The following is a 17667-nucleotide window of genomic DNA, read 5'->3' on the forward strand; positions in this document are numbered from 1 at the left end:
AAAGTTCATAGACTATATAAAATCTATTAAAATTCATAAATTATATAAAATCTATTAAATCATAATTTAATAGACTCTCATAATTTAACCTCTTTGAATTTTGAGACTACTTTTAGAATCTACCGGAAGACTTGAAAATTAATGTGTCAAAATCACAACTTAAAGAATAACATAAATCATAATTTGAATTTATCAACAAACTCATAATTCAATAGTATCCCACTCCCTGATGGGCCAGAGACGACTCCAAACTTATTGAAAATATAAGAAAGGTACGTGATTGTATTCAATTATAAAAATAAAATTCATAACATAAATTTGGAGAGGCTAATATATTGAGAAGTTTTGACTAAAATTCTTACATTGAAAGACATATATATTACACAATCCAAAATTGTATATTCTATATATTGAAGAAAATCGAGGTGATTTTATTATTCTTATTTCTTTCTTCACAAAAAAATTGACACGTAAAAATAGATAATTTTTAATAAATAAATAAGTAGGACAAATATTATGCGACATTTTATTTTAATAAACAAGACTATTAGAAGGTAAAGTAGGGAGTGAAATATTGACCTAATTTCTGGCACGGGACTCCACTGGTAATCACTAAAAATGATATTTCCTCCGTATATATTTGGGTTGGGCATGAATGTTAAAAAGTAAATAAAATATAGATGAAAAAATAAGAAACAGTGAAGACAGTGATGCGACTAAGTAAATGGAGATTCATTTTCATATTAATGGAGGTTGATTTTCATATTATAAAATCTTACTATATTTGATAAGTTTCGAAACGTAAAAAATTGAATAGAACACTAAAAAAATATAAAAAAAATGGTTAGGACAGAAGGAGTATATTTATGAATATAATAATTATATTTTTATTACTTATTTGTCTGATAAAATTTTTATTATCTTATTTTGGAGTGTTTGAAATATTAACATTTATAAATGTCGGTATATCTTATAAATTTAAAATAATTTATGTATACAATAAATAAAATATAATATAATTATTTCAAAGCTAAAAAGATAAAATAATATTATATTTGACTTTCAGAAATATATGATGTGATTAAATAAAAAATTTGAAATCAAATACAAATTTCTAAACAAACTATTAAAAAATAGGGGATACTGCGGAGGAGGAGCGGAGCGGAGATAAAGTTTGAGCAGAAATACATGGAGGATATACATAGTCATAGATAGTCTAAATCCCGCCATATGTATAAAAATATGACTACCCTTTCATCCCCTCTTTCTCGTTGCTGCTATCCTCTCCAGGTTTCCATTTTCACTGCTTGTTTATATATCGCATCTGCTTCTTGCTTTCTTTTTACTCTTGTGTTTTCTTCATTGTTTCTAGCCATCATCATTGTTGCTCCACAGATGGAATGGGGGGTTTAATTCTGCTTCTGCTAAGATTCGCCACTTGTTTTCGATTAATATTGGATTTGTGAGCAGGTGATTAAGCTTTTCTCTACTTATTTCAGTTTCAGTTACATAGTACCCCAAGCAAGCATTAATACCACAACTCTGATAAACAGGAGAACTTTACTGTGTGCAGTCAGCAAAGATGCTGAAGAATCGTTTAAGAAGACAGTTGAAGTGGACCATCTCATCGATATGCTAAGGGATGCCGATGAAAAAGAAGTATGTTTATGGTGTGGAGATTTGCACTTGTTTCGTAATTTCCTTGCTTTTGTAATTGTTGCTTATTTTGTTCATTACAACCTACAAGGTTATTCCTCGATACAATGTTACAATGCTTATATATATTGCAACCCCAATTACTCATTTTTTCCGCGGGATTTATTAGTAAGATAAAGCATTCTATTCTACTTGGTGATTGTTGAATCTTAATATTTTTGTCTTCTAATACTTTGTGAATATATCTTAACCTTGTTTAATTTTTTTCTTCATATATAATACTGTCAGTTCTGCCTTGTGATGTCTGTACTATGCACATTATATTAAGCTTCTGATGTATTAAAGATTTGTATTACAATTTTACAACTATTTATTGTGTTTGGTTGGTGTTAGTTATTTTAGTGTAAATTGAATTAACTAGTTGATCAATGTAATCATAATATTACATCGAACAAGTCAGGAGAGTACGGAGTGTATGCTTAGTTCGAGTTTATTATGATTATTAGTGCTTATGAGGCATGTTCATTGGCATTAGACACATCTATTGGAAAAGAAGTGTCTATTGGCATTGGATTTGTCCATTGACATTAGACACATTTATTGGGATAAAATGTGTCTATTGCCATTAGACAAATCTATTTGGATTAAGACGTGTCTATTGTCAAAAGACACATCCGTTGACATCTATATATAGATGTTGCATTGATTATTTCAAGATATGTGGTTCATTTGAAATACACAACAAAAAAACACATTTTCTCTTCTTGCAGAATTTCTGATTTTATCCGATTGAATTATTTGGTAAACCACAAATAACTTCAATCTGAAAGTGTTCACACGACTTCAGAAAAATCCAAGTTACTACCAAATTATACAACAGTTGGGGTGAGTGAATAGGGAAGGAATGGAATGAAATTCATTTATTTTTAGTCATTCCATTCCATTCGATTCCATTCTCCCCAACCAAACACAACATTTGGGTATCAAAATCCATTCTATATCTATCATTTCAGTGGGAAATTATTTCATTTGAGAAGAAATTGTACTATTACTCTAACGTTGTGTTTGGTTGGGGTGAATGGAATGGAATGGAATGGAATGAGTATATATAAAAGAAAATAATAGAGTGTAGGAGGCAGGATTTTGAAAAAAAATGAGTGAGTGCAAATTTTGTATGATAAGATTTGGGTAGAAAATAAGTATGTTAAGGAATGGAGCATTCCTTCACAAAATGGAGGGCTTGAGCTCTAGTTAAGGGTGATAGGAATGGAATGGTGGAAGGAATGAAATTATTATACATTTAACTAAATTATAGTTCAAATCTCATTCCATTCGCTCCATTTTTATTCACCCGAACCAAACACAACATAAGCCTCATATTTTCTCTGCACTTGAACAATTAATTTTTCACAATAGCTCCTGTTGTAATTTCTATTTGCCAAAAGCTTCAGAAGCTTGTTGTAGAAAATGTCCTTGCTTTCAACGAGGGCTTTTGGATAAGACTTGCAGCTAGAAGTGATACGTGCAAATCTGAAGATGACAAGGCATTGCTTCTGACTTAATCTGTATTTGTTCATTAATATAACTTTAGTGTTACCAGGGCCTTCTCTGAGAGTAAGTTTCTTCATCTTCTTCCATTTGCAGAAGGATTACGAGGAATTGGCTTCGTCAGTAATGAGCATTGTAGAACTCATTGTTCACAAGACAAAGGTATTCATTTTCAATTTTGCTCTAAAAGGACATTTCCTGCGCAGTATTAGAATATGCTACTAGATTCCATGTACAATAAGGAATATTTTACTTGATTTGACTCGATACTGTTTCTGATCATCATGATCTTTGTTTTCTTGCAGGAAAAAATAGAATCAGCAACAGATATTCTTAAAGATATCTTACGACCTGCAGTTGATGAGGAGGAAGAGATTTGTTGGCCTCCTAGGGATCCAGACGTTCTCATTCGGATGGAGAAAGTATTAAAATATGTTTTACCTTGTTAATATGTTCTTATATACAAAAGAATTATGATGCAGTTAGGTGTATTTCATATTTAAAGAATCATAAATGGCTTCTAATTTGTTCTCACTAATGCATTTTTGACATCAGGAGATAAACCGGAGGGAATTAGAAGGCCAACTTGATGAAGGATTCCTGGCAGAAGTTAGTGCACAACTTCGGCAGGTCAAAATGACAGTCTTCTCCCATTAATATCCTGAATGTGTATCGTTAATGACACTTGTTATTAAAGGAATTCTGATTAAGGTCATGTTGCTGATTTTTATTGTAATTTAGCCATATCAAATTTGAGACGCTGAAAATATATACCACTGTCTGTACCTAAATATTATGGTAATCGGTCTTTAGGTTTTAAGAACAATAATAATTGGGCATGTGAAGCTAAACATTCTTTTCTGATCCTCTTCTTCTGCCTGGAGATTGTTGCAATCAATTTGGTTACTTATTCATCTTATGCAGGCAAAAGAAGATGGGGACAAACCAGGGCTTGAAGCCATGTTACAAAAAGTATTGCAACTCTATGCTTCCAGGGTCCTCTCCAAACGTAGTTATGCCAAAAAAGGTGTTCTTATCCGCCTCTAAGCTTTAGAGCAAAATATAGTCCAACAAATTGAAGTACTGATTAAGCTCAATTGTCAAGATGAAAATGATATATACCCTAATTAAATTCTCTGATGCAATTCGTCAATTCTGGCCGAATCTCACAAACATGAAATGTATATGTACTTGCACATAGCCATGAAGTTTATATAAGCTTCACAGAATAACCTTCAAGTCTGAAGCATTACATTATAGAGTTATCATGACTACGGAAATGATGTTTCCTGTTAATAGAATAATAAGCAAGAGATTACTAAACAGCCTTGATTGAAGGACATCAGAATATATGTATATTTTTATTAAACCCAGTCCTGGTCTCCTGGATAGGCAATACGGTGAACATATTATTTCTTTTTATGTGAAGTAACGTTAATAATCAAATATGCAAAAAATATGTGCACATATATGTATATGTTATGCCCAAAATTTGACTATGAATATATATGAAACGGGTCACTATTACCAGACCCATGAATGTGGGATAACCGATCCTAAAGGGAAAGCACTTTCCATAAAATGAGACATTGATGGAGGCTAGCCCTTATGCTGAAGGGGGACGTCCTTACCTTCAATATGCTAGCACCTACTTGTATGGGCTCGACATATATGAAAGGGCTCAGCCTATGTGGAATGATGCTACCCGCAATGAATGAGCAACCAGATATCCCTTCGATCTCAGCCACCCCTAAACACACAACCTCATCTTTGTTGATTACCAAATTCCTCCATCAACAGTATATATAAAGATATTGTCAATATATTAAAATCTTATAATAGATGCGGACAAACTTGTGTGTGTGTGTATCAAATATCAGATATCATTTTAGCCTATGTTCCATGATATTTTACCCGCTTCAATGCATATATGTTTGTTGTCGTATAAAAATCACATAGATGTCAATCTATTCGTAATTTTGTTATGGTGCAGGGTCTGAAGTTATTTTACCCGAGCAATTTCTTGAGACTATAATCACAGGTAAACTACCAAGGTCTAGAGTAAAAATTATATTTTTTTTCTTTATGGTGTCTTTTTACCTATACATGGATTTCTTTCTCATCAATATACAAACAGTTGTATATCTACTTTTCCAAATTCAGAAGATCATTTCTTCTTTACTAAAATAAGTTTTGGATAAGGTTCAATGGTAATTTCGCTGCATCTCAGACATTTAATGACTGTCACTGCGCAGAAAATATTATCAAAGACTTATGCAAACTTGAATTACTCTCATGATGGCAGTACAAACTATGTACTGTGTTGAGCATGTCAGTCTTTGGATGTTGATTTTGCATGGAAGGCACAAACAACGTATTGGCATTGAATTAAATTAGTAATAGACTCTGGTTGCTTGACCCACTTTGAATATCTAAATTAAACGCAACCTGTATATACTTAGAAGCCAGAAATGCGGGATACCTATTAAGTTTTGAGATTGATTACCTACTGAAATGATGTTGCTCTTTTCACTGTAGAATATATATTATAGACGCTATTGATTTTGAGGATGTTTGATCCATGAACGTTGTGGCAATTTGACAGAAGCTTTGTTTGTTTGTTCTCTAACAGACCAATGATTCTATGTTGTACCTTATTATTATTAATACGAAACAACATGTTTTGGTAATACTTGAGAGACGGAAACAGAAGAAAGACTTGAAGTGCACATATTTGCACCAGAATGCATTTTATCTAAAGTTGTTTATAGTGACAGGCTGAAAGGTTTAAAATTTATGCAGCTCCTGAACAAGAATGGAATAAGCTGTTGCTTGATGGACTAACTATTGGTAAAGGGAAAGTTACACCTGAAGAGTTGTTTGCTGTCATTAACAAACGAATGGAGCGGACTCTAATTCGAACAGTAAGCAAATTACCTGATTTTAAAACTCTTGACACTTCCTAAACTTTCTATGTTCCCCCAAATTATTATGCTTTTTTTCCTTTTTCTTGTTCCTCATATTTATACATAATCAAATTGTCCAAATCCAACTAAATCAGGAGGGAGGTTCCTATGCACAGCGTATTCTTAGCGAATATTTAAAAGGCATTCAGTCAAGATCAGAGGAGATCATTCAAGTACTCAAAGGTGAGAAACAGTCTTAGAACAGTTACATTTTCGAAACTAGGTAGTTATGGTGGATATATGTCTACCTTGTTTCATTGTTATAACGTAATAGAGCTAAATACACTGGTAAAAAGAATATTTTGATCTTTGTGATATACGCATTGGTACTTTTTGTATCGATCAAGTAAGCTCATGTAAACCTCTGGTGTTCTTGAATTTATCCCTTTGCATAGTAACAATTTAGTTTTATACTCATCAGATACTGTGATTTTAATCTTTGTAGAATACGCATTGTTAACTTTTGTATCCATCAATCAAGCTGTTGAGTTTATTCCTTTGCATGCTAATTTAGTTTTATATTCAGACACTGGCACACTGCATCCTTGTGGGTGGCAGGCGAGAGGACTATGCAGTAGCTATTACAAATACAAATATATATATAGGCACTTGCTCAAATGAGAACTTTCGTAAAATGAGAACCGTGAGAACTTTTCTAATTTATCAATATCTCATTCATTTGAAGGGCCCCGCTACGGGCACCTTCACAAAAAATGTATATAATTAAGGTCTCCACCTAGCTAGCCGAAAAAAAAAAAAAAAATCACTGATGACGTGGCAGTGGACTTTTTTTTTTTGAATTTTTTTTTTTTGACTAGTTAGGGAGAGACTAGTTTTATATACACTTTTTATATTGGGTACCCACTAGTTTGATGTTTAGATTAGTCAAAATATGATAAATTAAGGAAGTTCTCACGGTTCTCATTTTAAGAAGTTCTCACTCGAGTAACCCTCTATATATATATATATATAGAGAGAGAGATATATAGGGGTTATTTTAATCATATAGTATTTTATATTACAATCATGTTTTATTCATATAGTATTTTATATTTGATATATGTGATATTTTATTGAAAAAGACTTTCGTTTATCAATTACGAGTATAGGCAAAAGTATAAATATGCATAAGTATATTCCACAGTGAAGTAGATGACAGAGAAGATAAATTAGACAGACGAGATGAGAGAACAGATTGTTATTTTATTTCATAAATCCATGTATCCTATATATAGGTCACATCGAACTAGATCCAGCGTCTTGTTTTCATTTATTTGTTTCTTTTGTTTTAACGGATAATTTTTTTTAATGTTTTAATGGTATATACCAGGTACATAGGTACATATAGAAAACTTGACAGGCTATGGATTCCTATGGTTTCTTAAGCCCGTCTTCTCATTTATAAATCTTATTTTTACTCTTATTTGTGTAAAAACTAATAATTGCATTTTAAATTTTAGAAATCAGAAATCGTAAATCATAATATTTTTAGTGACTTACATTTTTTAAAATTTGATTTTTAAAAATGTATAAATAATTTTAAAAGATAAAGAGTTTTCGGCAAAATCCAAAATTAGTTTCAAAAATATGCAAGCTCAATTGCAACTATTTCTATATGCAAGTATGCAAGCTCAATTCAGAAAATTATACTATTATATTTTTATATTACTCATTTTTATATCTGAAAAATTGTAAATATTAAAAAAAACATATACAAACACATAGCTAAAACATATTTTTAACTGATAAATAATTTCTCACCCAGTAAATGATCTTTTGAAGTTAAGGCAAACCTTATATATATGTTCAAACTCCAAACCGCATGTTTATTCTTGAAAATGATACTAAAAGTTTACACTAACACAAAGGGACGATGAAATCTATTTGGTCTGTACATTGTAGTATAAAATTACAAGACTTCTTTGAAAGACACATATATATATTAAGTGATCGTTAATTTCATTGGGGGAACACATTATCCTATATATAAGTGATCGTTAATATCATTGGTAGGACACATTATCCTTAATCACTAAATTATGGTATAAATAGCTTGGACATGCATATATGCAGAGTAAAGACAGCAAGAAACCAATTAAGTAAGCCTACTGTCTCCAATATTTTTTTGAGATTTTCTTGGATTGTATTAGGCATGTCAACCTCAGCATGTTACAACGTGAAAAGGCGATCACCGGAGTTGATAACTCCGGCAAAACCGACTCCTTACGAGTACAAACTTCTTTCAGATATTGATGATCAACAGGGTCTTCGGCTCCACCTCCCCGTTATACAGTTTTATGCTAAAAAGGAGTCGATGATGACAAAGGATGTTGACCCTGTCGATGTCATAAGGGTTGCATTAGCTAAAACGCTTGTGTTTTATTATCCCTTTGCTGGGAGACTCCGAGAAGGGGCTGGCGGGAAGCTTATGGTTGAATGCAATGGCGAAGGAGTTATGTTTGTTGAGGCTGATGCGGATGTTGCACTTGACCACTTTGGGAATCCTGTTATGCCCCCCTTTCCTTGTTCTGAACAACTGCTTTTTGATGTTCCGGGCTCTAGTGGGATTCTTCATTGTCCTTTATTACTCACGCAGGTAACCTGACCTCGTCATTTTACTTTGTTAACTGACCAATTCTCCCGCTCTGATACCATGTTAAGTGACCAATTCTCCCAGAACCTCGAGGTTATGGGAGGAGGGCTTAGCAGGATCATATTATATTCTAACATATTTATGATTACAAATAACTCTTACTTATAGTACTAATAATAGTCAATAGGGGACCATTTAATTACAGGTGACTCGTTTCAAATGTGGAGGATTTACACTTGCTGTGCGGCTAAATCACACCATGTGTGATATGGGAGGATTTGCACAATTCATGACTGCTTTAAGTGATATAGCCAGAGGCGCGGATGCCCCGTCTGTGCCACCAGTATGGCAAAGGGAGCTGCTCAATGCCAGGGACTCCCTTCGAGTCACGTACACACACCACGAATACGATGAAGTGATCAGTGACCAGGGGCCAATAATTCCCCCTGAAATACTAAAAACATTAGAATACCGTTACATTTTCTTCGGCCCTGATGAAATTCGTGCACTGCGACGCTTTCTTCCATCTAATTTCACCAAGTGTTCAACTTTTGAAGTTGTGACTGCTAGCCTTTGGCGATGTCGCACTATTGCTCTCCAAATTGATCCTGAGGAGGATGTGCGCCTCGTATGTCTTGTTAATGCACGCGCGGCATTTGATCCTCCTCTGCCAGATGGATACTATGGAAACACATGCGCATTTCCAGTAGCCATCGCAAAGGCTAAAACTATAATTTCTCATAATTCACTAGAGTATGCGGTGAAACTTATTAGAAAAGCCAAGGCTGAGGTTACGGAAGAGTATATGAGATCGGTAGCCGATCTAATGGTCATGAAAAATCGGCCTCATTTCACAACCCATAATACATTTGTCGTGTCGAGTTTGACGCGTACCAGATATGAAGATGTGCATTTTGGTTGGGGTGAAGCTGTTTATTCAGGTCTTCTTCCTGGAATGGCAAGTTTTTATGTACCTTTCAAGAACAAAAAGGGTGAGAATGGAATATTGGTGCCTATTTGCCTGCCCAATTTTGTCATCAACACATTTTCGAGGGAGCTTGATAGCATGTTACAAAACAATGATGAATTTGTCACACAACCAACTTTACCATATATCAAGTCAGCTCTTTGAATGGTTATGTTTTGGTCAGTGGTCACAGTTTTAATCAAATGAAATTTGTATCTTGTGTTTAATTAGCACCATTTTATTATACTGGCTTTTAAATGGGGTGATTGTGCTCTAACTAGTATTAGGTTTGTGTTTCCAGCATTTGCCTATCCTTGAGATTATAATCCGTAACAAAAAACCAAAATCATATATATTGACATATAATCCGTCAGTAGAAACTAGCATCCCCATTCAAGTCAACAATTGTGAAAATTGATTGTGTATATATCAACAACAAAATGCACAAAAACAATGAACAAAGTTATGTAGGATTCCTTCAAGCAACCGGCTGATCGAGTAATCTACTCTGTTAGTTATGTAGAAATTCGCTTAAGCAACCGGCGGATCAACTAATTTACTTTGCCTTTCCCGTTTCTTTTTCTTTTTCGGCTGCTGCAGCTGGGGCGGGAGCTGCCGCAGCTTGAGTAGAAACATATCGCAGAACCTCGAAAATTCTTGTTTGGCCATAATATGCACCGTTTCGCATAAACTGAACGGCTATGTCCTTACCTCTACACCATAATTCCATTATTGTTCTGTCGATTTCCTTCTCGTGTTGCGTTACAATAGGCCGAAGCATAACACTGTACACATAATTTGCCCCCTGAAAAAAAATTGGACAAGTGTATCAATAATCGTCACGTGTGCGCACACACATAACGTCCGTTTGTTCAAGAGAAGCAAAAGCTGCTTCTGGCTTGTTCTGCTTTTCTTGACCATTGGTGTAAATAAGTGGAAGCAGTTTTAAGAAGTTGAGAATGCTAGCTTTTCTCTTAGAGCTTCAACATTTTTTCCAAACACTTTATTAACTTGTTTATTTCTCATAATTCACATTTTTACTTTAAGCAAAAATTCACTCTTTTAAATTTGCTCAAACGACCTCATAATAATCAGCGTACTCACTTGTGTTTTGGGATGCCAAAGGTAGATAACAAATGCAAGCTTAGATTCACCATACAAAGGCAACCTTCAAAAGAAAGAACACACTATTAGTTTTTAGTTGCAATTATGAAGAATATATTTTTAATCAACCTGAGCCTTACCATGATACAATCACATCCGCAAAGCTCTCGATGACGATGAGAACTGCCACCAAAATCCTAAAAGATTCGGGGTTTACAACATATATAAGAGAGTAACTATATACACTTGTAGATATCAAATGTATCCCAAAATGCTTCATGCACAAAATTGGGTACAGTCCAAATTTTTCACAAGATGACACGTGTTAAGTTTTGATTGGAATGATCCCTGTATTCACATAAATAGCACCGATTAAAACATCACCTCAACTGACATGTCATTCTGTGCAAAATTTTGTTCTCAATTTTGTGCATGTAGCACTACTCTATACCCAGAAACCAGCAAGTTAGCGTACCAATAGCGGCACCAAAACAAGATTTGCTCCTTACTTACTACATTTTTCTCCATCTCCTTGTAGCATTGATATGCTGGGTAAACATACCCAAAAGCCATCCTTTAACAGCCAAAACAAAATCAGGATCATATAAAATATGACGGAAAAAAAATATAAGCTTAGAATCGGGGACTTACAGAAGGACAGTTGAAAGGAAATATCCCAACATTTTTTCCAACGATGCACAAACAGCAGTGTTATATCATAACAATATATATTATACCTGCATTTACAACAATGATTAAAGAAATGAGTAAGAAGACGAAATTAAAGAAGAATGGAATAGTTAATATGAAATTAATTAAAAGTTGCACCTGCAGGCAGGCACTGGAGAAAAAAAGAACAAGGAGCAGAAGATGTGTTATTATTTGTGAAATATGTACAGAGGGAGGGAGGGTATGCGTGAATCTGGTTTTACAGGGGAGAAACAGGGTTGATGGACGAGCAGTTATTTCGTTTCTACGTTCTTTTTTAGTTTTGGCGCCCAATTTGGTATATTAGATTAACTTCAACTTTTATTTTTTAACTCGAGAGTTTTGCCCGAGTTAACTAACATTCTAAGAAAATTCAATTAACGCTGTAATTCGAGTCGTGCAAGTCGAGTTTCGAACCGAGTTTAATTCGAGTCAAATTTAATTGAGGTGAGCCGTGCCGGCTCGTTTAGCTAATCGAGCCTAAACTTCCGCCTGAACTCGACTCGTTTAATTTCACGAGTCGAGTCGAGCCGACTCATTTCGCTAAACGAGCCGATTTTAACGAGTCGAGCGAGTGAGCTCGTATAATTTTACACTTAATCGATCCTGAACCTCTGCCCGAACTCGCCTCGTTTAATTTCACAAGTCGAGTCGAACCGGCTCGTTTAATTGAACGAGCTGGAACTCTTACCCGAATTCGACTCATTTAACGAGTCGAGCCGGGCCCAATTAAACAAGTTCGAGCCGTGCGGGCTCGCGAGCCGCCCGATTCAAATTGCACCTTCGTATATAATGGAACTTTCGTATATATTACTCCCTCCATCCCATTCTAAGTGTCCACTTTGCAAATTTCACATATATTAAGAAAAAATTAATGTAATGTTTTGATCATTATCTTCCCACGGCTAATCAGCTTAATTTTCATACATATTAATTACGCACCTCATTAATTACTCTGTATTGGAGCTTTCTACACTTCAAATTACACTATACATTCATAATCCCTCTAAATATTTTTATGGGGGGCTTGTTGGTTGTATTTAACACTATATTGGAAATAGTATAAATTTTATATGGGTTAAAGAGTATGACACATATTTTGAGAAATTTTATTTTGGCAAAGTGGACACTTAAAATGGGATGGAGGGAATCTATGTATCTATGTATATTATAAATCCTGAACAGTGCCACGTCATCAATGCCACATATTTCAAAAAAAGTCCATCTCAATGCCACATATTTTAGATTTTGCCATGTCATTATAATTTCCCTTATTTATTTAAGTATATCAAAATAATCAATCACATATCTTTGAATTCCTAAAATTGAGCGTAATCAATGACTGACAATTATATTAAATTTTGAATGGTAATGCAATAACGACATTCCATAATCATAGCATTTTTTGAATGTTAAATTTGTACGGAACTAATTAAAATTGAAGAAAATATTTATATTGAATATACTGCCACAATTATTAAGCTTATCATGTATCATATAACTACGCTTTAATTATATTAACTTATTAACTTATATATAAATAAATGAAGTGTTTAAAATTTTTTATTTAATATTTAATATCCGGAAGTCGTCTAAAAATTAGCTATGTTACAAATATATTGCTTTTTAATTTTCGGAATAATATATATTACATTTTCTAACATAGTGATATAAGTATTATAAAAAGTATTTTTGTAATAATATTACGTCATTAATTAGTATGCATTAAGCATTTTATGTAGGTCAACTTAATCATAATAGATATGTACTATTATTTAAAGACAGCAATCGGGTCGATCGAAACGGGTTTCGCAAATTCCAAAATCGAATCCAAACTATATTATAAATCGTGAACAATGCCAAATCATCAATGTCAGATATTTCAAAAAAAAAAGTCCAAGTCAATGACATCTATTTTAAATTTTGCCATGTCATATAATATTCTATATCTATTTTAGACCAATCAGATGTCCTAAGATTCCTAAAATTGTGCGTAATTAATGGGTCGGTCGAAACGGGTTTCGCAAATACCAAAATCGAACCCAAATTATATTATAAATCCGGAACAGTGCCAAATCATCAATGCCACATATTTCAAAAAAAAAAAAGCCCACGACAATAACACCTATTTTAAATTTTGACGTGTCATATCATATTTCATATTTATTTTAGACCAATCACATGTCCTAAAAATCCTAAAATTGGGCGTAATCAATGACTAAAAATTATATTAAATTTTGAATGGTAATGCAATAACTACATTTCATAGATCATAGCATTTTTTGAGTTTTGAATTTGTACACAACTAATCAAAATTGAAGAAGATAATTATATTGAATATACTGTCACAGTTGTTAAGTTTATCATGTATCATATAACTAAGCGTTAATTATATTAATTTATATATAAATAAAGTGTTTAAATATTAAAATTGAAATTTATAATTATATTTTTATTTAATATTTAATATCCGAAAGTCGTCTAATATTTAGCTATGTCACAAATATGTCAATTTTTAATTTTGGGAATAATATATATTAAAGTTTCTAACATAGTGATATAGATATTATAAAAACTATTTTTACAAATTTTAATATTACGTCATTAATAGTACGTATTAAACATTTTATGTAGGTCACCTTGATCATAGTAGATATGTATCACCATTACAGATAGCAATTGTGTCGGTCGAATTGGTTTCGCAAATACCAAAATCGAACCCAAACTTGAAAAGGTCAGGAATCTTAAACATGAACTTGAAGGATATTACACGAGTAATTATTATTTATTCAACAAATAATATGAAATATATATAAAATATTAAATATAAATATCTTAATTTTGTTTTAATTTTATTATATATTAAATAATAAATATATTATAAAAGATATTATGTATATATGTATGTATGTATATATGTATATATATATATTCGGGTTCGGGTTCGAAATGAGTTCCGGGTTTTCAGGTCGGGTTCGAATCAAACCCGATCGTGACCCGAAAATTATTCGGGTTTAAAAACAAATTTTTATCCGAAGCTTTATAATTTGGGTTTGGTAAAACACAATTCGCTCGGTACGAGTTAGACTTGGGTCGGGTAGAATCGTGACTGCCCAATCCCTCGTGAAACAAGAATGTAGTATAACTATCATTATAGTGGATAGTCATTCAAATCTATTTATTCGATTTGACGTATAATTTTGATGTTCTTATTAACATAATGTTTTGTTTGATATATAATTTTAATTTAATATTGTTTGACATATAATTTCACTTGAATTTTCTTGATATATAATAAACTTAAGTATAAGAGAGTTATGTCTAATATAATTTTTTTCTTCCTACTTTATACTTTATTTGAAAATTCAAATATAATTATTTATTATATGTATTTGTGAAATAATAATAACAAAATTTAATAAAAATTTGAAGCCCGTGCGCGGAGCGCGGGCAAAAACACTAGTATTATTATCAATCAGATTGCACCTCCAATAGGTCTTCAGACAAACTTTTAATTAATTTAAAACTTATGTAAAAATTTTGTGCTCCAATGAATTCTTCTTAATGGCTCTTTAAAAATTCAAGAGTCTTGTCTCCCTCCTCTCCTTTAAAAAGTACTTGGTTGTTCTTAACTTATTATTAATAAATATAATATTCACTTCCTTTCCCTTCCGTCCTAATCAATTCTCTCCAACTTTTCTTTCAAATAATAATAATGAAATAAATACAGAGCAAATATGAAGAGTAGTGTTAAAGTTGTCCAGATATTCAATGTATTAACTTGTTAGGAGTCATATATTATATTATTTTTTAAATAATGATTCAGAAACCCCATTTGAGATGCTCTAATCCAACGGTTCTTAAATTAAGAGCTTTTAATATAGAAAATACATATTAGTTGCACATGGGTGTTTATAGAACAAATGTCATATGATATCTAATACACAACCTTCTCATTTTTCATGAAAGATTTGGCGAATATTATGAGGATTTGAAATCAATTAGACAACAATATACGTGATGATCATATTTAGATACCTTTCGTGCATGCTTTTATATTGAATGAGCACGAAAAGTGTATGGAATTGTTCTAATTTCATATATGCATATCTATATTATTTTTAATTCCTGAACCTCTAGTTTTTTTACCGAAGCTAAGTATTTAAGGTTATTTTCACATGCTCCTAGATCGACTCATTATGAACTTGAAGCAATCTGATTACTTCCCTATTCAAATTAAAGTTTTGATACTTATTTTTGAATCTTCAAATTACTCGACCCAGATACCATTGGATCTGAAGAAGGATTTCAAAACAAATCAGATTTTGAAATCGGCATTCATCATAAATTCAAATACAACGCCTTTGATCATGACATCAGCTCACAGAGTCTTGTTATCGAACTAAATGAGATGTGCATGTTGTTCTTCGTGCCATTGCTGTAAGTTATGGTACATGACAGTCTCTTTCCAAATTCTGTTCATACGTATTGGTTATGGTTTCTGCGTTGTGGACTTTACATTGATTTGAAAACATATACTCCCTCCATCCCAAATTAGATGGCCCCGTTGACTTTGGGCACACAATTTAAAGTTCATTGACCGCATAGATACGTGACTTATTTTTAAAATTTTATTTTTGCAAATTAAAATTAAAATATGAAAGTTTCATTTATAAAAGAAAAAATAAAAAAATAAATTTCGGAAGTAGACGGTCAATGCACCTAAAGTTACGTGCCCAAAGTCAACGGGGACATCTAATTTGGGATGGAGGTAGTACCACGGATCCGAAGAAGGATTTTGACAACAAATTGATTTTCAAATATGCATTCATGTGTAGTTCTTTTTAACGCCTTCAATCACGTCGTTCGTTTAAGGAGGCTGCTGTTTTGGGACTGGTTGAGCGTTGTATGCTGTTCTTCGTGGCATTGTTTTATCTTATGGTTTCAGCGGTGTGGATTATACATAACAGACGTAGCTTTCTCTGATTCTGGTGACATATATCTAATAGTATTTCAATTCAAACCTTTGACAACGATTTCGGATTCGACTTTATTTGAAAGCGATTGACTTGATTTGATAAGGGAACAACTTTACTTGACTTAATCAATTCTTCGTTGAATAAATACATCGAACGACTTCGTACATATTGACGCTTAGTGCACTGGTCTGGTTCACAAACAACTAATATTAAAATTTAACTTTGTACCATTTCTTGATGAGCAACATTGATCAGTCCAACCTTGATTATAGTTGCTTCAAAATCTGATTACGAATAATCAAAACAAGTATACTGAAATCTTCTAATTTTTTGATACTAGATGGACTGACAACTTCCTACAACAGAAACTTCTTGAACTTTATTCTTCACCGAAACTTGAACATGTTAACGAACTTTTTGTAGTGGACGGGTGATCGCTTCAGTCAATTAGATTGTCTGTTTCTTCACGTAGCAGAGCTCCAAACTGTTGATTCTTATATTATACTTACATATCGGTTCATGTTCTTTTACTTGGTTGTGTTATCACAAATACATTACGAGTTATATTATGTTTTAAAATGATTACTTTTTTTTTTTGACTTTGTGGAACTAACTCCTACTCCCCACCTTGTTCGGCTACCAACTAAACGAAGCGGGAGCTATGATTAATATATCATGTTTGTTCATTATGAATTATATTTGTACATTCACGTTAATCCATTTTTAAAACAATTAACTTATTTCCACACCAGAGATGAATCGGGGATCCCTTTCATTTTTTTCTTTGCATGTCATGACCGATTGGAGTAATATAAAACTACTTCCAACAGAGATTATTAGAATAAGATAAAGAAAGTACAGTAAAATTACATGCACGTCTGACTTCTAAGCTGAAATCTGAAAAGTTGAAATTATCAACTTCTCTTGGTGATATATTTATATTTTTGTAATTTGACTTCACAAAAATGTACACGATCACTTTAAAAATAATTTATTAAATTTTACTATTATATTAATAATTATTATATCTGTTAAATTCTGAATATTTGGAAAATTATTTCAATATATGATATAAAATTTATTTCTTAAAAATTAATCCGAGAGGATATCGAGGTTTCAACATGCATAAGAAATAAAGTGACAAAA

At 32.6% G+C, this 17667-nt stretch overlaps 3 protein-coding genes across 4 annotated transcripts; 2 read left to right on the plus strand and 1 right to left on the minus strand.

Annotated features, from left to right (window-relative positions):
- Positions 1–1127: 1127 nt before the first annotated feature.
- On the plus strand, positions 1128–6587 carry LOC108224766 (uncharacterized). Of its 2 annotated transcripts, XM_017399488.2 has the most exons (11): positions 1131–1290; positions 1373–1470; positions 1554–1659; positions 3102–3200; positions 3301–3366; positions 3510–3626; positions 3760–3834; positions 4129–4231; positions 5198–5245; positions 6007–6128; positions 6266–6587. In XM_017399488.2, the coding sequence occupies exons 1-11, from the start codon at positions 1231–1233 to the stop codon at positions 6368–6370; spliced, it is 999 nt and encodes a 332-aa protein (XP_017254977.2). In that variant the 5' UTR covers positions 1131–1230; the 3' UTR covers positions 6371–6587. The 2 variants fall into 2 exon arrangements, with proteins under 2 accessions (XP_063935832.1, XP_017254977.2); XM_064079762.1 differs by lacking the exons at positions 6007–6128; positions 6266–6587 and adding an exon at positions 5460–5633 and having other exon boundaries at positions 1128–1290.
- Positions 6588–8099: 1512 nt separating this feature from the next.
- On the plus strand, positions 8100–9907 carry LOC108225683 (benzyl alcohol O-benzoyltransferase-like). The gene is made up of 2 exons (XM_017400610.2): positions 8100–8766; positions 8969–9907. Exons 1-2 carry the CDS (start codon positions 8230–8232, stop codon positions 9893–9895), a joined length of 1464 nt encoding a protein of 487 aa, XP_017256099.2. The 5' UTR covers positions 8100–8229; the 3' UTR covers positions 9896–9907.
- Positions 9908–10061: 154 nt separating this feature from the next.
- Positions 10062–11735, minus strand: LOC108225684 (putative HVA22-like protein g). The gene is made up of 6 exons (XM_017400612.2): positions 11663–11735; positions 11486–11571; positions 11310–11408; positions 10975–11031; positions 10835–10898; positions 10062–10535 (listed from the first exon to the last, which is right to left on the minus strand). Exons 2-6 carry the CDS (start codon positions 11515–11517, stop codon positions 10287–10289), a joined length of 501 nt encoding a protein of 166 aa, XP_017256101.1. The 5' UTR covers positions 11518–11571; positions 11663–11735; the 3' UTR covers positions 10062–10286.
- Between the last annotated feature and the right edge of the window lie 5932 nt (positions 11736–17667).

The sequence above is a fragment of the Daucus carota genome, chromosome 6 (assembly GCF_001625215.2).
Source record: "Daucus carota subsp. sativus chromosome 6, DH1 v3.0, whole genome shotgun sequence".
NCBI classification, from domain to species: Eukaryota; Viridiplantae; Streptophyta; class Magnoliopsida; order Apiales; family Apiaceae; genus Daucus; species Daucus carota.

Bases quoted from the DNA above. Each gene is read 5' to 3' on its own strand.
- LOC108225684 (XM_017400612.2), bottom strand. From the start codon at position 11,517: ATGTTGGGATATTTCCTTTCAACTGTCCTTCT. The intron at 11,409-11,485 runs GTAAGTCCCCGA...TGGCTGTTAAAG, and splicing joins TTCCTTTCAACTGTCCTTCT to GATGGCTTTTGGGTATGTTT. The intron at 10,536-10,834 runs GTGAGTACGCTG...ATTTTTTTTCAG, and splicing joins TTTGGCATCCCAAAACACAA to GGGGCAAATTATGTGTACAG.
- LOC108225683 (XM_017400610.2), top strand. From the start codon at position 8,230: ATGCATATATGCAGAGTAAAGACAGCAAGAAACCAATTAAGTAAGCCT. The intron at 8,767-8,968 runs GTAACCTGACCT...ATTTAATTACAG, and splicing joins GTCCTTTATTACTCACGCAG to GTGACTCGTTTCAAATGTGG.
- LOC108224766 (XM_017399488.2), top strand. From the start codon at position 1,231: ATGTATAAAAATATGACTACCCTTTCATCCCCTCTTTCTCGTTGCTGC. The intron at 3,201-3,300 runs GCATTGCTTCTG...TTCCATTTGCAG, and splicing joins GCAAATCTGAAGATGACAAG to AAGGATTACGAGGAATTGGC. The intron at 3,367-3,509 runs GTATTCATTTTC...GTTTTCTTGCAG, and splicing joins TCATTGTTCACAAGACAAAG to GAAAAAATAGAATCAGCAAC.